General features: G+C 44.4%; 2 protein-coding genes across 2 annotated transcripts in view; one reads left to right on the top strand and one right to left on the bottom strand.

Moving 5' to 3' along the window:
- The first annotated feature begins 586 nt into the window (after window positions 1-586).
- Window positions 587-3,098, top strand: ISL2 (ISL LIM homeobox 2). The gene is made up of 6 exons (XM_086757480.1): window positions 587-644; window positions 1,567-1,756; window positions 1,953-2,215; window positions 2,315-2,598; window positions 2,690-2,860; window positions 2,982-3,098. Exons 1-6 carry the CDS (start codon window positions 587-589, stop codon window positions 3,096-3,098), a joined length of 1,083 nt encoding a protein of 360 aa, XP_086613606.1.
- A 2,058-nt stretch (window positions 3,099-5,156) lies between these two features.
- SCAPER (S-phase cyclin A associated protein in the ER) overlaps window positions 5,157-25,315 on the bottom strand; it is a 157,748-nt gene continuing 137,589 nt past the window's right edge. Inside the window, exons 30-32 of the mRNA XM_086757440.1 lie at window positions 10,111-10,302; window positions 7,584-7,635; window positions 5,157-5,908 (exon numbers count right to left, since the gene is read on the bottom strand). Of these exons, the coding sequence (XP_086613566.1) occupies window positions 5,814-5,908; window positions 7,584-7,635; window positions 10,111-10,302 (339 nt within the window). The 3' untranslated portion in view covers window positions 5,157-5,813. The remainder of the gene's footprint in view (window positions 5,909-7,583; window positions 7,636-10,110; window positions 10,303-25,315) is intronic.

Raw genomic sequence — 25,315 nt, 5'->3', positions numbered from 1 at the left:
AATAATCGGGAAAGCGGAGGGAAAAGCGAAAACGAATCTCCGTCTCCAAGGGCTGCCGGTGCCGCCGTCCCCTCCGCGCACAGCGCCGGCACCACGCCAGCCGGTCGGAGGGTCCGCGGGCGGCCGCGGCTGCCGGCTGGGTCCCGCGGCTGCCCGGGGCGCTGAGGCGCGCACCCACCGCCCCCGCGGAGGAGCTGCTCCCGCGGCGCGCAGGGCTATCCGCCCCCCTCCACCTCCTGCAGCCCGGTCGGAGCCGGCGTCGGGCCACGCCAAGCCGGGGCTCCCGCGGGACAGCGCAGGGAATCCGCACCGCTGCGCGCCCCGCCGCGCGCCCATTGTTCACCGCGGCCAATCCGCGGGCGCCCTCCCCGCGGCCGCCAATCGCCTCTGGGGGCCGCGCGGTGAGGTCAGCACCGCCCCCCCCACCCCCTCCCCGCCCGGCGGCCGGTGCGCGCTGACATCACGGCGCGGCCCGGCGGGGCGGGCCCGGGGGGGCGGGCGCGGCCCCCGCCCCGCGCGGCGCGGGTAGTGGTGGAGCGGCGGCGCCGCGTCCCGCATCGCGGCCGGTGCGCGGGGGGCCGCCCGCATGGTGGACATCCTGCTCCCGCGGCCGCTCCCGGGCGCCATGGGGGAGCCCTCCAAGAGTGAGTGCGGCGCAGCGCGGGGCCGGGGCGGGCGGGCGCGGCGGGGCGGTTGCGGGACGCTGCGGGACCGGGCACCGCGCCGCCGCCGTCGGGCGGGAGGGGAAGGGCTGCGGCACCGCGGCGGGCGCGGGCGGCTGCGGGCTCGGCCCGCGGCATCTCCCGGGCCGCTGCTCCCGTTCGTGCTCAGCGCTGCCGGTCCCCGCTGGCCCCGCTCCTCACCGGGCGCCTGTCCCTCCGCTGTCCGCGCCGCTGATCCCGTCTCTTTCTGCGGGATCCATTTCTTTCTTCCTTCCCTCAGCTTTTTCTTTCTTTCCTTCCCTCCTTCTCTGCCCGTGTTGCCGTTTTCCTGTCTTTCTCTCCGTGTTGCAGTTTGTCTGTCTCTCTCTCTCTTTTTTTTTTTTAATTTCTCTTTCCGTTTTTATGTATTTCCTTCTCTTTATGTTCTTCTGGGTTTGTTTGATTTTATTTATCTTTCTGTCTCTTCGATTTCTCGTTTTCGTTTGTCCGTGTTCCCGTTTTAACTGTGTCTTTCTGTTTTCTCGCTGGTTTTGTTTCTTTTCCCATCGTTCCGTTTTTATTTCTTTTCCTTTTCTTTCAGTTTTTCCTCAGCTTTTGCTTTAGCGTTTTTGTGTTTCTGCTTTTCTTTCCTTTTCCGAAATTCTACTTTTATGTCTCTGTCTTTCTGCATTTATTTCCCTCAATCAAGTTTCTGTTTTGTTTTGTTTTGTTTTTATTTCTGGCTGTATTTATTTATCTCCTTTCGTATTTCCATCCTTTCTCTCGGTGTTTCTGCCTTTATTTCTCTTTTTCCTATTTTTATTTTTTTAAATATAAGAATAAGGAGAAAGCGCCTTTCCCTCATTCTTGGCGCTCCTGCCCTTGCGCCCCGCTGCCCCTGACCGTGTGCGCTCGCTCCCGGCAGGGCGGCCGGGGCTGGCGCTGTGCGCGGGCTGCGGGGGCCGCATCCAGGACCCCTTCCTGCTGCGGGTGTCGCCGGACCTGGAGTGGCACGTCGCCTGCCTCAAGTGCGCCGAGTGCGGGCAGCCCCTGGACGAGACCTGCACATGCTTCCTGCGCGACGGCAAGGCCTACTGCAAGCGGGACTACAGCAGGTGACCCCGAATGCGCCGGCGCTCGTTATTTAAAAACAACAAAAAAGCATCCCAACCAAAACCCGAAAAAGCACAGAAGCCCCTTAAACCCCCCCTCCCTGAATTTCCCCCAAACGAAAACCCGACTCTCGGCCGCCGCCCGGAGCCGCCCCGACGGCGCGGCCGCGGGCCCTGACGCCGCGTCGCGTCCCCGCAGGCTCTTCGGCATCAAGTGCGCGCAGTGCCGGGCGGCCTTCAGCAGCAGCGACCTGGTGATGCGCGCCCGCGACCACGTCTACCACCTGGAGTGCTTCCGCTGCGCCGCCTGCGGCCGCCAGCTCCTGCCCGGCGACCAGTTCTGCCTGCGGGAGCGCGACCTGCTCTGCCGCGCCGACCACGGGCTGCCCCTCGACGGCCCCGCCGCCGCCCGCGGGCCGCGCAGCCCCGCGCTGCCGCCGCCTGCCGCAGCGCACCTCGCAGGTACCTCTCGCTTGGGGGAGGGGGGGGGGGTGGGCGTAGGGGGGCGCGGTGTGCGGGCGGGCGGGCGCTGACGATGCGCGCCCTCCCCGCCCGCCGCAGAGCCGGTGCCCGGGCGGCCGCCCGCCCCGCGGCCGGCGGCGCACAAGGCGGCGGAGAAGACCACCCGCGTGCGGACGGTGCTGAACGAGAAGCAGCTGCACACGCTGCGGACCTGCTACGCCGCCAACCCGCGCCCCGACGCCCTGATGAAGGAGCAGCTGGTGGAGATGACGGGGCTCAGCCCCCGCGTCATCCGCGTCTGGTTCCAGAACAAGCGCTGCAAGGACAAGAAGAAATCCATCCTCATGAAGCAGCTCCAGCAGCAGCAGCACAGCGACAAGACGGTGAGCGCCCGCCCGCCCCGTCGGGGAGGGAGGTGGCGGGGGGAGCAGGGGCGGGGGTGTCCCGGGCGCTGAAGCCCCGTGTTGCCCGCAGAGCCTGCAGGGCCTCACCGGGACGCCGCTGGTGGCCGGTAGCCCCATCCGCCACGAAAGCGCCGTGCAGGGCAGCGCCGTGGAGGTCCAGACCTACCAGCCCCCCTGGAAGGCGCTCAGCGACTTCGCCCTGCAAAGCGACTTGGAGCAGCCCGCCGCCTTCCAGCAGCTGGTGAGCCGCGCCGCACCGCACCGGGCCGCGGGCGGGAGGGGGACGGGGCGGCGGGGCGAGGGTGGTGCGGGGCGGGGAGGGAGGACACCGCGCCGGGCCCTCACCACCGCTGCTCCCCCAGGTCTCCTTCTCCGAATCCGGCTCCTTGGGCACGTCCTCCGGCAGCGACGTGACCTCGCTGTCCTCCCAGCTCCCCGACACCCCCAACAGCATGGTGCCCAGCCCGGCCGAGACGTGAGGCGGCCCGGCCGCCCGCCGCCGCGGGACTTCCGCATGCCTGCGCTCCCTGCATGAGACACCCGGCCCGGGGCCGCTCCCAGAGCGCCGGACAAACGCCTTTGTTTTTTAATTATTCTTATTTAAAAACAAACAAAAAATATCTTACTGACGGCCAAAAAAGCACCGGGATCCTCGCTGCCTTCACCAGACCGGAGAGAGAGCCCCCGTCCTGGTTATTTCGTTGTTTTGGTTCTTTGTTTTTTTTTTTTTTTCCCTGCGGATTTCGATGTTTCTTTTCCCCAAAGAAACGCGGATTTCCCCGCTGGAGCCCGGCACGGTGACAGGCTGCCTCGCCCGCCGCTTGCGCCGGGGACGGCTTTTCTTCCCTTTTTGGAAGGGAAAAGAGAGAGAAAAAATATATATATACGAAAGGGGGAGAGACTCCCCCGGCGTGCGCGCCTTCCCGCGGCCGCGGAGCCGGCCTGCCCCCACTTCGCGGAGCCGCGCCGTCCAGCCTCATCTCACGCCGATGCCTCTCCCGGGCCGCGGCGCCCGGCCCGCGCGATCGCTGGAAAAACGGGACACGGAACCGAGACTTTTTAACGGGAAAACCAGTACTAATAATGCTAAGTTATCACCGGACAGAGGACGGATTGTTTGAGCCTTTAACGAACAAAAGTAAGTTATTGTTATTTATTGTCAAAGTCAGCGGTTGAATAGTGGGATTAAATATTTTGGACTTAATAAAAAAAAAGAGAAAAAAAAAGAAAAGGAAAGTATTGAAACGAAAACAAACAAAAAAAGGAGGCGGGAGGGCGGCGGCGGGGCTCCCCGTGCGCGGAGCCGCGGTGCCGGCCGGGCTGGGGTGCGGGGCGCAGGATGGGGTGCGGGCCGGGCGCAGCCCCGGCGTTGCGGGCACGGCCTCCCCGCACCGCGCTAATCGGCTTTCCCGACCGGGGCCGCTTATTTATAGCCGGGGGAGGCGGAGCGCAGGTTTCCCTTTCGGAGCAGCCCCCGGGGCTCGGCCGGGTCGTGCCCGCACCTGTCACGGTGCGGGGCCGCCTCGCCGCCTCCCCGCGGGCGGCGGGGAGCTCGGCCGCGGGGCTCCCCCGCTGCGGCGGCGGCGAGTCGAGCCGTCCTGTCCCGTGCGACCCCACCGCCGAGCCGCAGGCGGCGGCTCCTTATCTGCCTTTGGCATCACCTGGGGCGCGGCGGGGGCCGCCCCGGCTCCCGCTCCGTTACCCGGGCGGCAAGGCGCTGAGGGCCGGTTCCCGGCGGGACGGCAGGCCCGGGCCGCCGCCACGTCCGCATCCCCGGGGAGCGGGAGAGGGAGCTGGGCCGTACCTCACCCTCCCGGGCTGCGAGGCGCCGGGGTGAGGACGAGCACCACCACCCCTGAGGGGCTGAGGAGGCCGGTGTGCGGGAACCACCGCCCCCCCACCACCACCGGCAGACCCGCAGCTGCCGTCGGGGCGCACGGGGCAGCCCGGGCTGCCGGGGCCGCGCCAGCCGGAGAGGCCGCCTCAGCCAAGGGCGGGCGGCCCCCAAGGCCCGGGGACAGGTGAGAAGGGGGTCTCCTGTCCCCCCTCCCCCCACCCCCGCCGCGGGGCCCCCGCAGTTACCTGGCTCCGGCCGGGTCGGGTTTCAGCTTCCCGCGCTCTCCTAAAACCGGCCCCGCGGAGGCGGCCGAGGGACCCGAGTCCCCGCGCAGCCCCCGCTCCCGCCTCAGGCAGCGCGGCGGCCTCCCCTCAGGCAGCGCGGGCCGCACGGCCTGGCGGGCCGGCATCGCCGCCGCCGGCTCAGGTGCGGGCCGGGCCCGGCCGCTGTGGCCGGCGAGGGGGCCGCGGAGAGCGGACGGTGGGTGGGGGGGGACACGGTCCCGGTCCCCGCGGCCGTGAGCCGCCTGCGGCCCGCGATCGGTGCGGCCCCGCCGGCGCCTTCCCTGAGGAAGCGGCGTTCCCGCGGCGCGGGCCCCGGCCGCCCCGCGCCCCCTCACCGCCGCCCCCCGCCCGCGCCCAGGGCCGCCGCCGGGGCCTTCGGGGAGAGGCGCGGAAAATAAATCTTGCGGAGACACGGAGCCGTTTTTAGGTTTTAATTTTGCTTCATGGAACCGCCACCGTTAGGAGAACATGAGGAGGTCTGAACAAGCGTTATTCAAGTCTTATCGAAACGTTAAAAATGCGTGTGGTTTAAAAAAATCCGTATGACGTGACTTAGCCCACACCGCCACCAAATTATTAACGAACTTTCCTCAGAGCCAAATCTGACAAATTCTTTAGACTTTTGATTAACCAGAAAGAGATCTTAGGAGTATTTTTTTTTTTTTCTCTCTGAGCCTTGTGTTGCTTATGGTAATTCAAACACCAACATTTGTAACGCAGAAGTGACGCTACAGACAGAATAAGTTATTTTATTACAAGATATATAGAACATATTTTCTCTATTTGCAATCTTCTTTCAACAGTTCTGCAATGCAAGTACCACCACACCACAGGGTAGGAAATACCCAGATAATGACAGAGGATATGCGAATGAAATAAACTCAAATTATCAAAATTACAAAACAGAACTTTAAAGTATCTACAGTTCTTAGGATATAAATAGTGCAAATTATTTATCTACAGCATAAGGATTTAGAGTATCAAAAACTTTTCAGAATAGCCTTTTGAAGAAGGTAGTCAGCAGGAACTGGTCAGCATGACAATATTAGGGATTTTAAAACCAAATACAACACTTATTTTTTCAAGAAGAACTGTCGAGCTTCTTCCCAGGACTGGCGGGGGAATCGGTTGGACAGCTCAAGATAATCTTGAGAACTGAAAAACTTTTCTGCTGAAGACAAAACATAGAATTACCAAGTTATTCTCTCTTAAGATAAGATGGCAATAAAACAAGAATAATAAGCGCACGGTGAATTCGAGATACTTCATTTACTCCCCCCCTCCCACCAAAAACTTCTCAAACCGTGGGGTGACACTTCTGTAGAGCTTCGGACACTGAGGTTTGGCTTTAAAAATGGAGGCAGAGGGCTCTGATGAGCAAAAGGCTTATGTTTTTAAGCTTTTGGATCAGGCTGTCTGCTTTACACAACGGAATATTACACATCTTCACACACTTCACGTTCCCAGACCCACCGGGGACCAATTCAGCCTCATCCGAGTTTGGTGCAGCCTCGATGGGCTGAACTCCCTGCTTAGCAGCTTCTTTTTTCCACAAAGGGCTGCGGAGGAGTTTCGCTCCCCGATTTCCCCAAAGCTCACAGCATGATTACAAAGGCAGCTTTTACTCCTACGAGTCCTGCCGGTGACGTGAATGGGAACTCCGCACGCGTGCGCAGGTTTGCGAGGTCCGACCCCGCGAGCAGCGTGTTGCAGCGTAGCACCTAACAATGAAAGTTTGCGCTCTCAAGTTTTATTCCGAGCAGCGCTATTGTTCCCATTTGTTTTCTGGGCACAGTGTCCTTCACATTCAAGTGATATAATGGATAATCCTGCTTATACTATTATCAAATCAGCTTTTTTTTTTTTTTTTTTTTTTTTTTTAAACTGGGGAACGTTTAGAAATCACTCTCAGATGTCACCACAGTCATCTCTGTTCATCCAGTCTGAACAGTGAAAATAAAAAGTTTTCCTCTTGGATTTTAGATGTTTCTCGAGCAGATTCTCACACAAACACAATCCTGGAAAGTTTGCGCTGCAGACACTGCACAAGGCTGCTTCAGATTAAGAGGTATAATGTTGACAGTACAAATCTCAATAAATTAATATTAATTTTATAATTTATTTTTAAACACAAAGCTTATGTTTCAGACCCAGAACTGCTCATTTTCTGCCAAACGTTCAGCAGAACGGTGCTGGATTTCTGCTTGCTCTTAGGGAGAAGTGACGGTGCGAGCAATGTACTTTATGCAAAACATGGGTGACTGAAGACCAGATTCCCATCAACACACTTGAATTTCAGACCTGTTAACAAGTAATAGCCGTCTTAGCTGAGAATCCTTCAAATGTTTAGCCTAAAGAGGTTAACTGCGTTTTACACAATATTTACAACAACTGAGGGAAAAAAACCCTCACAACTCTTCTGCGAACCAGCAAACTTTACAGGATAATTACAGGATGGTATTTTACTAATTTTTGGCTCCCTGGGTGTATTGGCATGGCTGCATGGCTTCTGCAACCTAAAACTTTTGAAGGCAGCCTTTGTGACAACTAATTAAGTATGTCCACGTACAGTATCACATTTTAAGACCCGATACCACATAGCATTTAATAAAGATTAACAGTCTGAATTCCTGATACGATGAGCAGCAGACTGGAAGACACGCATGTTGAAGTCAGAACGTAAGCTAGAGAGCTTATCCCCAAACTGTAAAATCATTTTGCAATTTACTATATATTTCTTTCATCGTGATGCATGTTAAAAAAAAATTAAAGCACAGTAAAATACAGTATCTACACATTTTGTTAGCCAGTTGCTACTCTGTTACATTTCATTGGAGACATACCCTTCTGCTGAGATAACTGATTATCCATTTGGCCTGAACTCTGTGCAAAATCCTACAGGGGAAAAAAAAAAAAAAAAAACAACCCAGCATCAGGCTTTCAGATCTTACATCTGAGGAATTCAAGCAACATTTTTAAGTCTTCACGATCACCCAAAAATACTAATACTTTATGAAATCTGTAAATTAACAAACTCTGGCTTGTTTGCTGCATATCACAACAGAATACTGCCAGCACTTAAATTCTATAATATAGAGTGGATTTTTACACCTTTATTTATACCTTTTCTGAAAAAAAAATATACTTTAATACACAACAAAAAAAAATCAAGGTTTTAATATCTTCTTAGGAATTAGTTATTATCATGACTTTTAATTTAAGGGAATATTTTCTATAGCTGTGTTTTTTTAAAACAAATGGTGTTTTAGATTTGTGCTCCTGACTCCAAATACACTCTTACAAAATTCTCGAATTATCCCAATTTCATCGGCCGTCCTTCCCGGTGAGGTTCTGGTCTCCTGAAAGTAAGTGAAGTTCTTCCGCAGGGGTGATTTAACTCTGGCCAGTGCTGCAGCCAGCTGCGTTACCAGCTGAGGTGGAAGTTAACCTAAGCGCCCAACGCGATGTGCGATCCCTGCTGCTATCAGACGGGATGCTGCGTCCTCCGGAGTCAGCGAGGACACCCACCAACTTCGCTCGGAACACCACAGGATTACGCAAGTCAGCTGCCCCAGAACGGAGCGGGCTTTTAGGATCCTATCTTTTGTTCGAGTATTCACTGAGCAGGGACAGTATTATTTGGCATAAGAAATACAATTTAGCAAATCACAGATACTCCTAAATGTTTTTCAATTATTTCAGCACATCTAGAAACAGGAGCAACAAAAATAAAAAGGACGATGCAAACTTCAGACAGAAGTAAATCTGTTGGTAGGGAGGAATAACGCGGGTTGTTGTAAAATCCAGCAATCACTTTCCTTTGATTTACGCTGCACACATTTAACACACTGTATTTAAGTGTTATATTCGTACACACCACCAAACTTTTGTGCAAACGGGACTTCTCTTTGCGTTCCCTGGCACAGGAAGAATCTCATTTTCTAGTCACGGGGAAACGTTTTACAGTCTTTCCCAAACCCTCCACTGAAGCAAATGGGAGATTCGCTTGACAAACAGCAGCGAGTTGAAATAAAAGTACAGAGAAAAGTCTCTTCGGTGCGTGCAGTGTCTGAGCATTCCTTGGTTCCTTTCAGAATCGTTCTCTGTGTGTGTGTATGTGCATGTGCAACATTTGGGATTAGATTTAAAAATGGGTAAAATACTGAAGTACCAGCAAAGTCAGCAAAGACGTGACACTTCACAGCACACAAGATCTTCCATATGTTAGCCTCACACCTTTTTTAAAAGCCTGCAAAAATAGTATATGAACTTGGCAAACAAACTAAACTTGCTGCATTTATGCATAATGCTTAAATTATTTTTTTGTCACTGCAATTTCTATACTGAAATCTGTAGTAAGAAAGCAAAAGATGAATTACAGCTTTGTATTTAACTAGAAGTTCGTAACTATATGGCAAATTCTTCTAACACCAAGTTCCAAACTTTTTTTTTAAACTGCTATGCAATTATTTTAGTATTAAAAGGATAAAAAGTAGTTGCACTCAGAAGTTTGATGTTGTGCTGAGACTTTAGTAAATATTTAGTTCTTGTGCCTTCCCTCTCAAATCCCTGTAGCCTAGCCTTCCAGCAGTTGTGAAGCGTGAGGAAAAGGAGTTTGAGTAACATTTCTGTACCAACAATAGTAACTTTCAGGTGACTGTTACCAGACTCCTAAAAGCATAGTATTTTTTTTAATAGTAGCGTGTTTATGAAAACTGCATGTATTCATTTGGAAATAGTCAATAAAATGTATGGAAAACGTAAGGCATGCATAAAATCCAATACATAAAGCGCAGCCTATAGATTTAGACAAAGGGAACAAAAATGCTGTAAATCCTTACTCAAAACAGTATTCGCAATGACCCCAGTGGCTTACTGTCAAAAATGAAGGCTGCAAGATTAGACCGGTAACATATGTTCTGTGTATTTTCTGCATAAAATATATACACTTCTGTACAGTTCTCTCTAAATCTACTGTACACAGTATACAACTGTACATCTGTATGTAAACAGATTACAGATTTCAGATATGCTATACGTGCAGTAGTTTTTAAAAATAAATATTTTAAGAATTGTCTTGTAATAGCAGGATCTACATCAAATCTTCCTAGCACGTCCAATAACTTTAATGAAAATAGGATTCTGCATGTGATAGCGAGAACCTGGACTACTCGGTAACCTTTCAGCATTACAAGATTCCTCAAGTACAGGCATAATCTGTGGTTTGAAAAGAGCTGCAAAGAATCTTAAAGTACTTCAATGCTGTTTACTTATTTTACTTCAGTGAAATGATTTCCATATACACAGCAGAGGCGAGAAAAACTGCTGCAGTTATCCTGCACACCGCTGTTACGTTACTGCAATAGCTACCTGAATGAACGTGGCGAGTAAAACACAACTCATCTCCTGCTCCAGGATGATCTTGTTCTGAGGGTTATTGTAACAAGCAGCTATTAGTGAAGGGAAGAGCACTTTGATTAAACGAGGTTCACTGAAATACTGGAAAGGCAACTGGCATAGTTTCTGCAGCACCGTGGGGTGACGGCCCGATTGTACAATGATCTGAAATTACAAATGTAACAGAATTAAAACACATAATCTATCTGTTCTTCTCTTCCTGTTAACCACCAAGGGTGCTGAAGTCATGCTAAAAAAATGAACATGGCTGAGGAGTAAATACTAAAAATAAAGCTTATAACATCTAGTCCAAGTAACATCCGTTTCAGCGTGCAAGTATCATTTTTATTGCAGAAGAACACAAAGAATGTCAGGCTGTGAAACTTCTTTTTCCTGTATCACCCAAGAAGACAGTAAGTAAATGAGAAGAGGATTAATCTGAAGATTACAATAAAATAGATCGTGTAATACCCTCATTCAAAGACAAAGAATAATAGCAAAGGGACTATTGTAAGTTACAACTATGAAACAAAAACCCCCAGCCCCTGCCATTTAAACACAGTAAGCATGTCTTTAGGGGAAAATAATCAAGAAAGAGATCACCAGGACTGTAAAAACCCTCCTGAAGCTCCATCATCCTTTACAAGAGCGCTCTCTGAAAATTCGAGAGGACTCTGTTTCAGGGTAGACGTCTGCCGCGCATTCTCAGGCACCAAAAAGAAAAGGTGATTGTAAGCCGCACAGCAAGGAGTTTCAGTCAGTAGAGACTCTCAGAGATCCTCCCATCTGTATTTCTTATCTCAGTTTCTATCAGTGCCATTGACTCTAAAAGGAGAATTGTTTAGATAAATGGGACGGCTGTCATGAAGCAGGCTAAGTTTACAACTGTGTACATCTGAAGAAATAAGGCAATGCTATTACTGGCCTCCTGCAAAGGAACCTTTCCCATTTACTTGATATTCTTATAAAGTCTTCGCAATAAACTAAAAAATGCCCAAATCTGATCTGTTCCAAGTAACCTCGATTAGACAATTACAATATGAAAGAGCTGTCTGACCCAAAGTTGGCTTTTGGGCATAGGAGGAAGCTCCTATAAGGTTAGAACACTGTAAAACTTAGGGTCACGACTGTAAATTGTACTTGGAAAAACACAATTTTACAGGTACACACCCAGACAAGACTGCATTCAAATTAAAACCAGAAGGACAGAAAGAAGCAGTTGAGACCAGAGGAACATAAATTACAGGGATTTACAAGTTTTCAAAGCACTTTTAACAATACCTTCAGAGCACACTCTCAGTTGATAATGCAGTTCAGTTTAAAAACAAGATCAACAAAGCAATAGTTTGCATTTTTTTCAGTCCACTAGCCAAAAAGGCATTGAAAACCTTTCAAAATACTGGTGGAAATGTCTTAACGGCCTTAAAGACAGGAGGAATTTTTAAAAGACAGACAAATACATGACAATTAAGCATGCATTCAGACATTGCTTTTAGGAAAATATCACGGAAGCATTTGGTTGATTCTAAACTTAACTATCGATTAAGCAAGTGGGTGCCTTCCGGGTTTGTGATTACGGTTTCAATTTTAAATTAACCGGAGTGGTTATTATAGAAATCTATCGTTTTCTATGGTAAATTCCACAATCAGAAAAGTACTTAAAATAAATTGTAACTGTACTACAATAACTACAATTGGTATTTCTCATCCAGGACAGAATAACAGAACTCTCGGTTTCTTTTTAATGGCCACTGTACACTTGATGAACAGGCAGAGGAAATGAAGTTTTTGGGACTTTTCATTTTTCATTCCATGCTTCATTTCCTTTATCTGTTCTAAAAATGCCATGGATAATTAGTGAACTCTTGCCAAACTAACAGTGCAGTTACCCAAACAGCTTTCATGGAATTATTATTTTGTTATCTTTTTCGTTTCAACACTTTTACTACTCTGATGTTATCAACTTTAAAGATAGGAAGGTATATACAAGGGCTGCTGATTGTTTTGATCTCATATTTATCACATGTGGATTCAATTTAATGATTTCAGCTCATTGTACTAATGCGGCTACTAAACCTGATACACTATATTATGTACTCTGAAAAAAAAAAATAAAAAAAAATCATGAGTCACCCCTTACTGGAAAAAAACGGAAACAAATAAGCCTCTAGCAGAGCACATATTCCCTGTTTCACTGTCAACTGGTGGAGAAAGTGAAGTCCAGCACTTGACTTAGCAGATGAACAATGAACAAAACAAATGAAAACCTTGCCTATGACTTCTTTATGGTGGAAAATGACTTCTCTTGAGTGGTTTTTTTTTTATTATTTTTCTTTTCTTTTTCTTTTAAACAGTCACTTGGCTGAACGATCTCTGTGAGTTTTGCAGGCCTGGAACACTCCTGTTACAAAATGCTCCAATGCAAGATACAAACTCCTTACTGAAATCCAGTGCGGAAAGCTTGCACATACTGGAATCCAGACACATTTAGCTAGAATTAGCTTTTCTTCTTGCTCTCTCTCCAGCCTGAAAGTCAGATATGCTTGTCAAATGTAACAAGACCCTAATTAAATAACTGCATTTCTGTACAGCCAAGCATTCAAGCACCTGCCTGACTTCAGATATGTGCCCAGGTTTCATTAATATTTGCTTGTGGTTTTCTTTTTCTGAATCAAGACCTATCAAATTAGTACAAGCTACATTTTATTTTTTTTTTATTCAGAGCAAGCAAATTACATTAATGTTTGCTGTATTTAATTAAAAAATTGCTTGCTCCAACATTTATAGATATTCATACAACTTTATTGGTTTTGCCTGTGGTTAGCTTAAATAAACTCCAGAGAAAATGTACCTGCTCAGCCTAGAAGAACCTTTAAGAACACAATTTCCCCTGCTTGGTCTCTGCCTGAATTTCCAGCTTTCCTGTACCACATACGCTGTGCTGACGGAATGCGCGCCAGCCGACTGTCCAGCACCATGACTGATGTGATGACCTGCGGGAACTTTTTACTGAGCAACACCTCTCAAGGTTGCCTATCCGTTATCTTCTGTCACTCCCACCAGTTTATAGCCTTCCGCAGGTCTCGCTAATTCACTGAACCTCCAACAGCCAGGGGGTCAGGCACTCTCTTCTGCCCTGCCAGGCAATCCATGCTCCCGTGTGACTCTTTGGAAAGCGCACTCTGCACTCTCAAGTGCAAGAACCACCCTGATCCACTGTACTGGTATTTCTGAAGTTTATCACTTAGGAAAGCGTGATTCATGATTTCTAGTCTCTAGATGGAACCCGTTTTCCCCTCAGGTTTACTCGGGCCAATATTCACTATATAGTATATTGCTTGGCCATTTGCTGCAATTCCTCTAGCTGTGAATGTCTGCAGCGGTATAAAAGTCAGTCTTTCAAAACAGACTACAATGACAAAAGCCAGCAATATGCCACACAGCACTTGAGCAATAAAAAAGGACAATCAATCAAAAAACCTAAAAGCTCCTTGTGGTATGGAACAGTAATAAAGCTGTGAGGGGAACTCATCATTTTGCTGGGAGTTAAGGCTTCCCCTCTCACGTAGGTGGGGTGTCTGGCTGCAGACCTGAGGTGACTGCTGGAAGGATATTCCATCCCGGACTCTGCGGGTTGCCCTTGTATTCCTGCCAGGACAGCTCCAGCAGCCTTCCTCTCCTGCCAGTGCTTCCTGGCACCTTGCTAAGGAGATCTTCCCAGAACTGGAGGCCTTTGCTAGGGAACTACTAAACCATATGAACCCAGATAGCTTGGGTACGATTTTCCACTGGGTAGCAAAGGGAATATTGCAGCTCATTAAATTTGTCTGTGAAGCTCCAAGGGCCCAAAAAATGACTTTCTGATGATGCTGCAGGAATGAGAATCCTAAATGTGTGACTCCATGCTTGCAAGGACAGGGGCATAACCCCTGGCATACACAGGGGCAACTTTCATGTGAGAACGAGCGAGGGAAAGATGTTTTGGTGAATCTCCTAATTCTGTTTGCATACTGTATATACAGATATTTGTCTTTCATTTAATCTTTCTCTATATTCATCACAAATGAAAAATACAATTACTTTTAAATGCACATGTACAAATTTTTGTCAAAGCAAGGTAATAAAATCTTAACAACTAATAGGATCCAGATCTTTTGAATGATACAGCAATGACACAGAATGTATTATATCAGCAGTTGGATGTCAAATCAGAAGTAAAATCTTACCAAGTCAACGCCTAATTTTACAAGAAAATTAAAATAAGAATCCTCTAGTCTTTGAAACTGTATCTTCGTATCAGGTAATGGAGTTTATAAGCATCTTGTAAGTAATAAACAGTTGAGAAAACTAAAATGTCAGCCAGAAAGCTGAATAATGACTATGTAAAATACTGAACCAATATTAGCCAAACTGAACTGATAATTCATATACTCATATCATCTATATATTCATATGTCCTAATTAGACATGTAATGTCAATCAAATTGCCTCGTAAAGATTTACATTTTTTTAAACTATGAAGTAGCACTTTTGGTGACAATCTAAATTTCTGTTTCCAAGTTGTAACTGCACACATTTTGCATATAAAAAGCATTTTAAAAAAAGAGAAACTACTTAAATTTAAAACTTTGCCTGCAACCTTCCAGAGATTTAAAGAAAATTAGGATCAGAACTTCATTTTCAATGGTCCTATTCATGTATGTTAAATATTGTCAGATACTTTATTACAAGTAACAAAAAACCAGGTTCAGTCTCAGACCAAGAACTTTTTCACTCTTGTGTACTACACAAGGTTTTAGTCCAGGATTACTGCAGAGCGGACGTGCTGATTTTTAGAGCAATATTTAGTCTAGTTCTACTGATGGATTTAGTTTTTTTTTTTGTTTCACTTGGACATTTGCAGCTCTGGAAAGGCATGATTCATGTCAGTTATTTCTTTCCATTCATACCATAAAAACACTGGAATTATCTTTCAAAGAGGCTAATTAATTTTCTGGTCAGGAGGTACAGAAAGCCAGCAGCAAGTTCTCTGTCTGTGCAAAGGCAAAACAAAGGACTGAGAAGTGAGTATTCAACTGATTCAGAAAGCCAGGTTCCCAACGAACTAAACTGTGCTAGACCAGAGAATCGTAACATTATTAATCAATTATTATCATTTACTGAAGACAGCGGACACGTTACCAAGCCCACAGCAGGGTATGGTTTTAACTGCTCAAAGCAGCTTCCCTAGCCATCAAAGAAAGTTGCTGAACAAGATGGTGCGTTTGCTATGAGATACTTGCCACATCCATTTTGGCACAGCAAGCAACGCTGCCAACAATAATCCATTGTTCCAGCACCCTTTAAGTCCAGGGTAGGGGACACAGCCAGTGCTGGTCCTTGGGGACCTACAAGGTACACACAGAGCCCTCAGCCCCAGGCTAACTTGGGAACACCAACATGTACTTCCACCACTTTTGTTTCATTTTTGGGAGACTTGTCCCGCTACCATTAGGGCAATGATACACTCACCGAAGTCACCAGTAACAACTTTTGTACACAAAGGTGTCAGGTGTGCTTTCCACGTGACAAATAACAGAAAATCTGACAGCAGCCTGGATCCTGTCCCACAGCTCTCCTAGCAGCCACTTGGTTACTCTGCCTGCCGGCTCACATTGCCTCCCAGAAATCAACAACACAAAAACATCAGAAGATTTTAAAAATGAGTGTCGTTAGTTGTTAAGTTGATCATATTGTTTGCCTATTACTTCTATCGTTTTTATTTATCTTAACATTATGTCACAGTTTATGCTGTTAAAATACGCAACATAAAAATGCAGAACCTTCAGGAGCAAATGCATTGTTGGCATCAATGGCACTGCCAGGGCACAGCCAGCCACCAGAAATTAGACCTGCAGGGATAGTGGGATGTCCACCTAACAACGTAGAGACGATGTCCAGCAACTCTTGGCTGCCATCTGAGCACCTGGAACTGCACATATGCTGCCAGGTCTCCCCAGTAACAGAGGGATGCTTGCTTGGAAACACTGCAGCAGAAAAACAAAGTGACTTACGGGGGCTTTCTGTAGCCTAGCAGTTTCTTTCATCCACAGAAAAAAAGGAAAAATTGCTTCCTGCCGCTTAAAGATAGTAGAGAAAGGAGAAAGATTCCCAAGGAGAGCACTGAAATCTGTAGCCACAAAAAATCCCAAATGTCAAGACCTGAACAAAACCTTACAAGTATCTAAGTGCACCGCTCTCACAAGACTAACTTCACACAACAGTGTTGTGTTCTTAGTACTCGATGGTCAGGCTGGTGGCTGTCAGTAATTCAGACCAAGTATTAGAAGTTGTAGCTCTTTTATCAAATGAAAAGACAAAATCATACTAACGTGAAGTGGATACAGGAAAATTGAGTTGAATTATAACTCTGTAAAGTTTAAAACTTCCTGGAGGAAAACCTTCCTCAGCTCTTGGAGAGAAAAAACTACTAATGAAATGGTGTATTCCATAGGTACCTAGAGACGAATACAGTGAGATGAATTAACTTTCCAGAAAAATACCCTTCTCAATAGAATTTCCTTTTATTTTTACGAAACAAAGCATTAAAATGTGCTATTCTACTTGACTGCGCTCTTCTGCTGTAGTGTATTTCATGTTCAGACGCAATTTTCTTATTACAACTCAGACTAAAAAGCTAATGGTTCTCTAAGGGGCACTCCCTGCCTTTTCCACTGTCTTGCGTGACCAACAGTTCCAAACTTGAACATGGCCATTATAAACATTTGGGTCTTAAAACTGTACTGTTGGTATGGGAACTATTAATGTTTCTTCTCTATTTATTTCTCATTTATATAAATGTCAATTCTGATTTGTACAAACAACTAATAACTTTATTGAACAGGAGCTGAAATGCTGTGCATCTCATCTGTGTAACTATGGAGTATTCCATCACACAGTTAAATCCTCTTGTTTGATGTCAGGTTATTTATAGGTTGGTAAAAGAAATAAGTCTTTATATTAGTAGTGCAGAGTTTCTCTTCAAAGTTAGATCTGCATTATTTCTTTGCTCCTATATAAACAGACGGCATACTGCTAGTATTTAATCAGCAGAATATGTCACCACTTAGGCTCTTCTTCTGTTTTAAGGTCAAGCTCTTTTCTTTCCATTTTGCAAACTCCACTATTGGCAAGGCTCTAAGCAAAGAATGTTCTAAATTCCTCCTAATAGTTATCAGGAATCAGAGCACCATTTCCATGGAAAAAAAAAAAAAAAAAGCTGTAGAACGTTACGTTCAAATTAAAAAAAAATAATTTTGTCTATTTGAAAAATTCCAGTGATTATTTTCTTAACACCACACACAAGCTTTCAGAGAGAAGACAGCAAAGTTCAGAAATAACATTAGTGTTCCTATAAACCACATCATCCTTTTAGAGCTAACTCTATGGTTTAAGCACATAGATCCAGTGGTGCTCTGCGCATACATAACAGAAAAAAATATCTGAGCGTTTTTGTGTCATCATCCTAAGTCATGGGAGCATTTAGGATAATGGCAAATACAAGCACAGTGATGCAAGTAAAGACGTAAAAAAATGTTTATCGAAAGCGATGCTAGTGGGAAATCTAGATTGCTCACACGCTTGATGTTAATCGTACACTTAAGTAACTTGTTAAGCTGAAGGATACCACACTGCTTTCTAGAAAATTGTAAGCTTCATAGTTTCAAAAATAATGTAACAGGAGATTTATATGTTTAAGTGTTGGCCTAATAATTTTTATTCAGAGGAGAGTATACACCAAACATACTGAGAAAGACACATATTCTGTATGCTCAAATAAAAAAACCCATCATGCCATGTCTCAAACAGAATCACAGGTATACCAAATCCTTAGGTATTATTTTGAACACTGAAATGGTCAGAATTAGCTCTTGCAGCTCTGCGCTATTTTTGAAGAATCATCTTCACATTCAGAGAACATCTTCAACTTTGATGACACACCACTTGTAACTTTAAGCTGCTGTTTGGGGGATGATTCTCTACGCATTTGCATGGGTGAAACTCAAATCAATGTGAATGAAGAATTTTTGATTTAAAGGCTAGAGAAAAAACAAGACCTGAGCCAACAGAAGTTCAAACAGACAATTGGCAGAGATTTCTGCCATCGTCCTTGAAAACAGCTAGTTGGGTCAAAATCCCCAGAAGGTGTGAATAATTAAAATATTCCAGTCTAAAACACAGAAGATCTTTGTCTCTCTCCGAGCATTCTCTCTCTTCAAAAGTCAGCATTTTCTGTCACGCTCCAAAACCCTAGTTGCAAGTAAGAATTTTTATGACTAGTACATTTTGTCTTCTGTCTTCCACAATAAATGTAAAGGGTTTGGGAAAACATCTGATCATCAACCAAAAAGACCATGAAACAGTGAGCCACTGGATATGTTACAGAGCTGGCTGAGGAAAAGCTTCAGACAGACAGCAAGAAAATGTACTTTTCTGCCATGAAAAATGTGCTACGATTTACCCATCACTAAGGGGAGAGCAAGATTTTCCATAGTACTCACCCTGCGAGATTTAACGCATTTTATTTTTCCTTTATGTTCAGTATCGCTTCAATCAAGTGTTACTTGAGCTGAAGATGATGAAATGGATTTGGGAGACTTTTTTGGGCCTCTTGCAAGCTCCCACCCTTAGAGCAGCATCCAAGTGCTCAGGACAACTGTCAGCTGCCCAAGCCCAAAGCTGTGAACACAGAGCAGGCTGGCGTCCTCTCTGTGTGGGGCCAGCGATGCCGGGGACAGTCACTGTGGGTCTGCAGAGACTTGGAAAACTTATAGTTTATGGGAGAAGTACAGGGAGTTCCCTCACACATGAGGCGAGACAGACAATAGCTCACAAGGCCTGATTAAATATTTGCAGGCTTTAGACTTTGTTTTAAATTTCTGTGTGAAATTTAATTCTTATGAAAAGGAGAGACCGACAGGCTGGGTGGGAAGGAGACAGAGCGAAGGCAGGCGTTGTGCAAGCTTCTGCGTTCATCTCCGCCAACGGATCTCCACCGGCCAAACCCATACAGTTCTAGGCCCAGGTCTCAGCTGAGAAACTGCTTATTAAGCAGGATTATGCCAAACTCTGTGGTGTCTTTTCGATGCAGACAAAGGTCCACTGGGGATTAGGCTGAGACCACCAAACTCTCTTTATTCCTGACCCAGGAATAAGATTAGAACGTTGCTCTCTGGAGATGGCATTAGCCGATTGCTCTCTCTCTTCATCGCTAAGCTTTAGCTACGGACTGTATTTTAAGGTTGTTGAAAATTCTGGCTTTTATGACATTGGGAGCTAAGTTTACTCTTTTGTGTTTACAGTTTAAAAATAAGGCAGTAAGATAAATCCAAGTGCGTTCATTTCTCATATTAATTCCTATAGACTCTCTCTTCCTTTCCTACAGGAATCAGCAAGCCATGAACTGAAACTAAAGACATTTGATTTCATGTTAAGTCTTTGTTCATATTCAATTACCTTCCCTACATCCTCCCCCTCAAAAATAATTTAAAAAAAATTATGGGTTGCATTTTTGAATGTTAGAAATACAATTAAAATGTGATGCATGAAATATGCAGTCCCACATGCTTGTGCTGTCTTTTATTTGCTTTGTCACAGATCATTCTTAAAAAAGAAAAAGTTCATCAGTAAGCTCCAATAACAACAAAGGTGTCTGACAAATTACCTAAGAGGCATCTCCAGTTTTCACCGACTGCCTAAATAGGAATGCCAACTTTTGTGAAGACATTCGTTCACTTAAGTGAATTTATGTGATCTGAGCATGTAAGGCTGATAGAGAAAAAGCATACACTACAGATCCGTTTTAATTTATTCCATTTTAACTTGGTGAGTTTAATCCTTAGGGGATTTTCTGTTCACAAGCTGAAGTGCTCCTAAATGATAAGTCAAGACTACAACTTCACATGAATCACTCACTTGCCAAAATCAGCTATTCCACAAAATTTACCAGGCATATTTTTCATTTGAACCTACAAAGCTTTAAAGGGTTTTACTTTTTTTTTTCTGAAAGGTTTAAAGAACTAAACACACAACCTCAACATTAAATCCATACTCCTAAAAATCCTTCTTCTGAAAAGAAACTAAGAAAATCAGAATTAAATAATTTCAGATATTATTTACTTAACAAATGTGGACATTAACTATATGGTAATTACCAATTCCTACATCTTTACTCTTTTGTTGTATTTTCAAAAACTCCACCTACCAGATCAAAATTGTTCCAGCCACTCCATAGCCTCAAAAGCAACATAAATAACGGAAGTTTAACAATGGCCTCCAGTAAACAACCCATATGGAAACCCTACCATTGTAACCATTCTTCCAGCTTTTCCTGCCAACTTCTGATTTTCCTAATTTTTTTCATTTTAAAAGCATTTCTCTTTCTTCACACTAACACTAGAAGAAACTGGCCACATACTGAAACTCAGTATGCACTAACACTGTCAAATGCACAAAATAATTTCCCTACAGAAGGTAACTTACGCTAAAGTCACTTTGTAAGCGTCCCTTACAACCTAGCAGCACTTGTAACCGCAGTAGGATATGTCACATACATACATATATTTATATATGTATGTGATATACACTTGCCATGTGAAAAAAATACTAAAATGTAAGAAAATGTAACTATAAGCCAATCATTTAACAAAAAAAAGGGAAAAGACAATCTCAGGATGAAGCCCTTCTTGGGGACTATCTACCGTGCTTCCTTTGTGCTGGCAATGAGTCATAAATTTCATGATCGTTTCAGAACTGTGCCTACCATACAGGATTTTAATTTCTCTGAACATGATATTTATACCTGTAATACTGCTGGGTGACCTTTTATATTTTTAGAGACAGGAGAAATTCCTCTCCTCAAATATCCTGTAATCTTACTGTTGCTTATTCCTTCAACTGGAGATACCTGGTATGCCTGATACAGGTTTTGCAATAAATTTTCCACATCTATAGAGGAAGGATAAATTTCTAGGAAGTGAACAATACTATTACATCTAATTCCATGTGCTTCTATTTTCAACATACGGATTATGAGATATTAACACTTCAATTATTTATAAGTTTACAATAAGAATAATGTACCGCTCTTACGGACACAAGAGTCCAGGGAGAAAAGGTCTGGAGTGACAGAGAAGTAAGTTAGACTTACGCAACTGGAAGACAAATTTTGATGAAATCCCTTCTTCAAGGACCCGTGGTTTGTGTATCCACATTTTTCCAACTGCCTTGGTTATTTTAAGAGAAGTTTTTACTTCTATCTACAAACTCTAATTTTATGATTAAGGTTTTAAAAGCTGCATACACTTTTCTCTAGCTCTTTCACTGAGATTTTGTTTTGCAATCTAGGAATAATATGTTTTAGTTTGACAATTTAGAAGTATACAGTTCGGCATCCTACAAATCCCAACAGCTAGTGAGACTCTTCTAGAGCACTCCAAATACAGTGCGTGTCAAAGACTGAAAGAACAAAAGCTGTTTTTATTTAAATAAATGCACAGCAATACAAATGCTGTTTTGGCTCTTTTGGAGCCTGTCAAGCAAGATCCTGAGTTCGAGGATCTGATTTGTGATGACTTTTCATATGAAAAATATTCACTAATTGCAACGAATATGGAAAGATTTCTATTCCCAAAACAGCAGTGTGAAAGAAGCCAAATCATCTGTCATTCATGTTAATTTAATTACGGACCACATTCAATTATCCAATATAATATGCAAATGAACTGAGTTGACAGCACATGCTAATTATATTCATTATAATAATTAAATCAAACAATGAAAGGGAATAAAAATGTAATGAAATAGAAGGATATTTTTAATTAACAAGAACATTTTAATTAGAAACTGTAATCCTATAGTCTGATATAGTATGGTTGGCTTACAGAAAGACCGGACATTATTTTTACTGCGCAGTTCAGTTTTACACGTCTGTCCTTAGTACCATGGGACCTGTTTTCCTATGTTAGTAGATTAAATGGTGGCCAAATAGAGAATCCGTTTCCTTGATCATTGTTCATGCAAAGCAGATGCCTAATAAAGCTGCGCTGCGCTACGGCGTGATTACAGAATCCCATCTCGTGAAACACAGGCTGTCTAACTCTATAGTAAACAAAAGTTCATGTGCCGATACAAAACAGACAGTGCAGTTTAGGCTTGCCTAACGATGTTAAAGCGCTTAAAATATTAAAGAAACACTCTTTGCTTTTTGAAATTTTTACTTTCATAACTGATTTATTTTTTTACTGACAGCAGCTGCCCTGAAAAAGCTTTATGAATGTTAAAACAAAATATGAAAAAAGGAAAAGAATATTACTAATATATTATATGTGGGCAGAGTCAGCAAAATCAGAGTCTTTTTAAAATAAACACAGTAAGCACTATCAAAACACTTCAGAATGTGTTCCTTAGGAATCCATTGTCCTCATCGCTCCTCGACAGAATCACTTGAGCCTGGCCCAAAAGCCAGCCGTGGTGAAAATGCTAACTGGGACCCCAGCCCCTGTCTCTGTGGGTGAGCAGCACCCATGGCGAGGCCCTCCTCTTAGTGGGGGCTCCTGGAAAGTGCAGTGAAACAGGAATCTCAAAGATAACAAAAGGAAAGAACTTCTCTTTTTAATTTGCCACTCCACTAAATGTAAAGAGCTTTACAGATAGTGTAATAAAACCAGACAAAGCTATATTACATTAAATGATTGGCATATGATGCTCTTGGAAGATTTTCTTCTATGAATGTAAAATATTTAGGAAATTGCCCTTTTATTATTTTGACTGCATAGTGGTAATAATTCACTTACTTAAATCACAGTGCTACTACAGAAGGTCAATGTTGAGGTTGACAGGCTATAAAATTTCCTTTTTAGAAATCTATCTATTCTCTGAACTGAGAAACTACAATTTTTTTAATAATTAATGTCATATTTTCTTTATTCCAGTACACTGTTTTGGATATTTATCCAATCATGTGGGCAGACAAAGAAATAAGAAAAGGCACACCAAAACCTCCAAATAACTATTTGTTCTATTTTTTTGAGAATTGAAAGGAATGAAAATATACAAAGGTTTGTAATAAGGAACAGAAATTGAGAGGAAAAAAAGTTACTTAAATTACAAACATTTAAAAACAAAGGTATATTTGACTGTGAGAATAATGCAGGTCGGCTTTGAAATAAGTAAATTACTGACTTTTAAAGTTTGCTCAAATACCAAATAAAAAGAGCTATCGGGCTCTATGGAAATTTGTTTTCCCAGCTCAAGTCTGGTGTATCTATTTTTATTACGCAGTTCCTTCCAGGAGTTCAAGCCTACTATTTGAAAGCTTTCACTGTGAGATGAATTTTTTATTTTTAGTAGGACTCTGCAGATGATCAACAATGAAAGAAAAAACTGGAAGCTCAAAACGTAATAAAAAATTAAACCATAACTGAATGAATAGAAAGCACTTCTCCATTCATCAAAGGCATTGTACCTTTATGGGAAGTCACAACACAACAGCAACAGTCATAAGCAGGCCTGTTTTGTCTAGTAGTAAAGGGAAAAATACTTCCTTTTATTAAAAAACCTTCCTCACATTTTGCAAGTACCTGTGTGAGCAATGCTTCAGTTTTTCAATTTTTTTTTTTAAAGCCAAACAAAAATGCCACTTTCTCAGTTAAAAGCTTATCAAATAGGAATTTGAGAAATTAAATAAAAGTTAAGTATGTCATGGTATCTCTTGAGATAGTACCACCACAGCAAATGATTGTAAAAGACTGCTTTTGGTGTATGGAAAGTACTAACACATCAAAGACCTAAACTTGTCTCTCAGAGCAGCTGAAGCTACCTTTTAATCTTGAAAATGAACTCAGTCTGGGGGTAGATTAGTGATGGCACACGACCTCAAACCCAAGTGCACGCACTGAGGACTCCGGGACACTGCACAATCACTAGCTGGGAAGCATGCCCACAGACAAACGCGTTTTGCAGGCACTTAGTCTCTTGACTGCCTGCCGGCAGCCACCATAGCCAGCTGCTGCCGTGGCACGGTGCCTGCTCGCCACGGTTGGACCTTCGCCCCGGGGCACGAGCGCTGAACAGTGACAGGCACTACAGCCTGCTATAACCGACATCACTGGTAGGAAATCCCTCTTCTGTGCTATTCCTGGCACGTTTAGAGTTGGAAGTCCTCCATGCAATGAATCACATCTGTTTGTACTTGTGTGCCAGAAAAGAAATTTTTTAACTGCAGAGAAAAGACAACATTGTTTGCTGGCACTTCTGGATGCCAGCACGACCCGTTGTGTAGCAGTGGGAACCAGAAAATGGCAGCAATATTGCATGGACTGTCAAAACGACCACATTAAAAAGCATTGCCCAGTCAGCTCCAGACCCTTAGTGGGATTTGGTTGCATAGGATCCTCCCTCTGTCTGTGGCCAAAGCCACAGAAACATTACTATATAATTACATTATATAATTAGATAATATTTCTGACAGCATTGTCAGCTTTAAGGTATTACAAAGTTCCAAATACAGTCAAGAACTGTAAGGACGTTATCGGACAGCTTTTCTTTAAACCTTTGCTGACAAGTTGTAACACTTCTTCCTTCTCTCTTCAGCTTAACTGAGGGCACTAAGCTCCTCATCCTGAACTCCTACCCCAAAAGCTGAACAAAACCAGGAACCAGGTGTTACAAGTATGGAGAGAGAACAAAATGAGTAACTTCACAAGACACAGCATTCAACTGAATCATACCAAAGATGTAGGCACCACACATCCAGAACCAGGGTCGCATGCTCAAAAACTAAGAGCTAGTGTCAACTTCCACCCTGCCCAACACACCCTGAGATGCTACATACAACCTGAGGAAACTCTGAGATTTTAAAGACTAAAATATTTGAAATAGTTTTGAAGTTTTGTGTGTGGGTTATTTTATAAGCTGGTAGGATAGGTCACAGAGTCCACTGACAAACGTGGACAACAATCAAGGAAGCTAGACGGGAATTTCCACTGTTTGTTCGACAGAGTATTTGGTTTACTACTAAAAAGATTCAAGGAAAAGAATGGCTTAAACTTAAATGAGCACTCTGTCTACCAGGGAGATGGCTACATTGGCATCTGAGGACAAGTCTTCATGGCACACCAGCTTAGTTGGCTTTAAGAGG

Source organism: Chlamydotis macqueenii, chromosome 12 (assembly GCF_036417535.1).
Source record: "Chlamydotis macqueenii isolate bChlMac1 chromosome 12, bChlMac1.mat, whole genome shotgun sequence".
NCBI classification, from domain to species: Eukaryota; Metazoa; Chordata; class Aves; order Otidiformes; family Otididae; genus Chlamydotis; species Chlamydotis macqueenii.
This window is presented reverse-complemented; position numbering and strand designations above follow the sequence as displayed.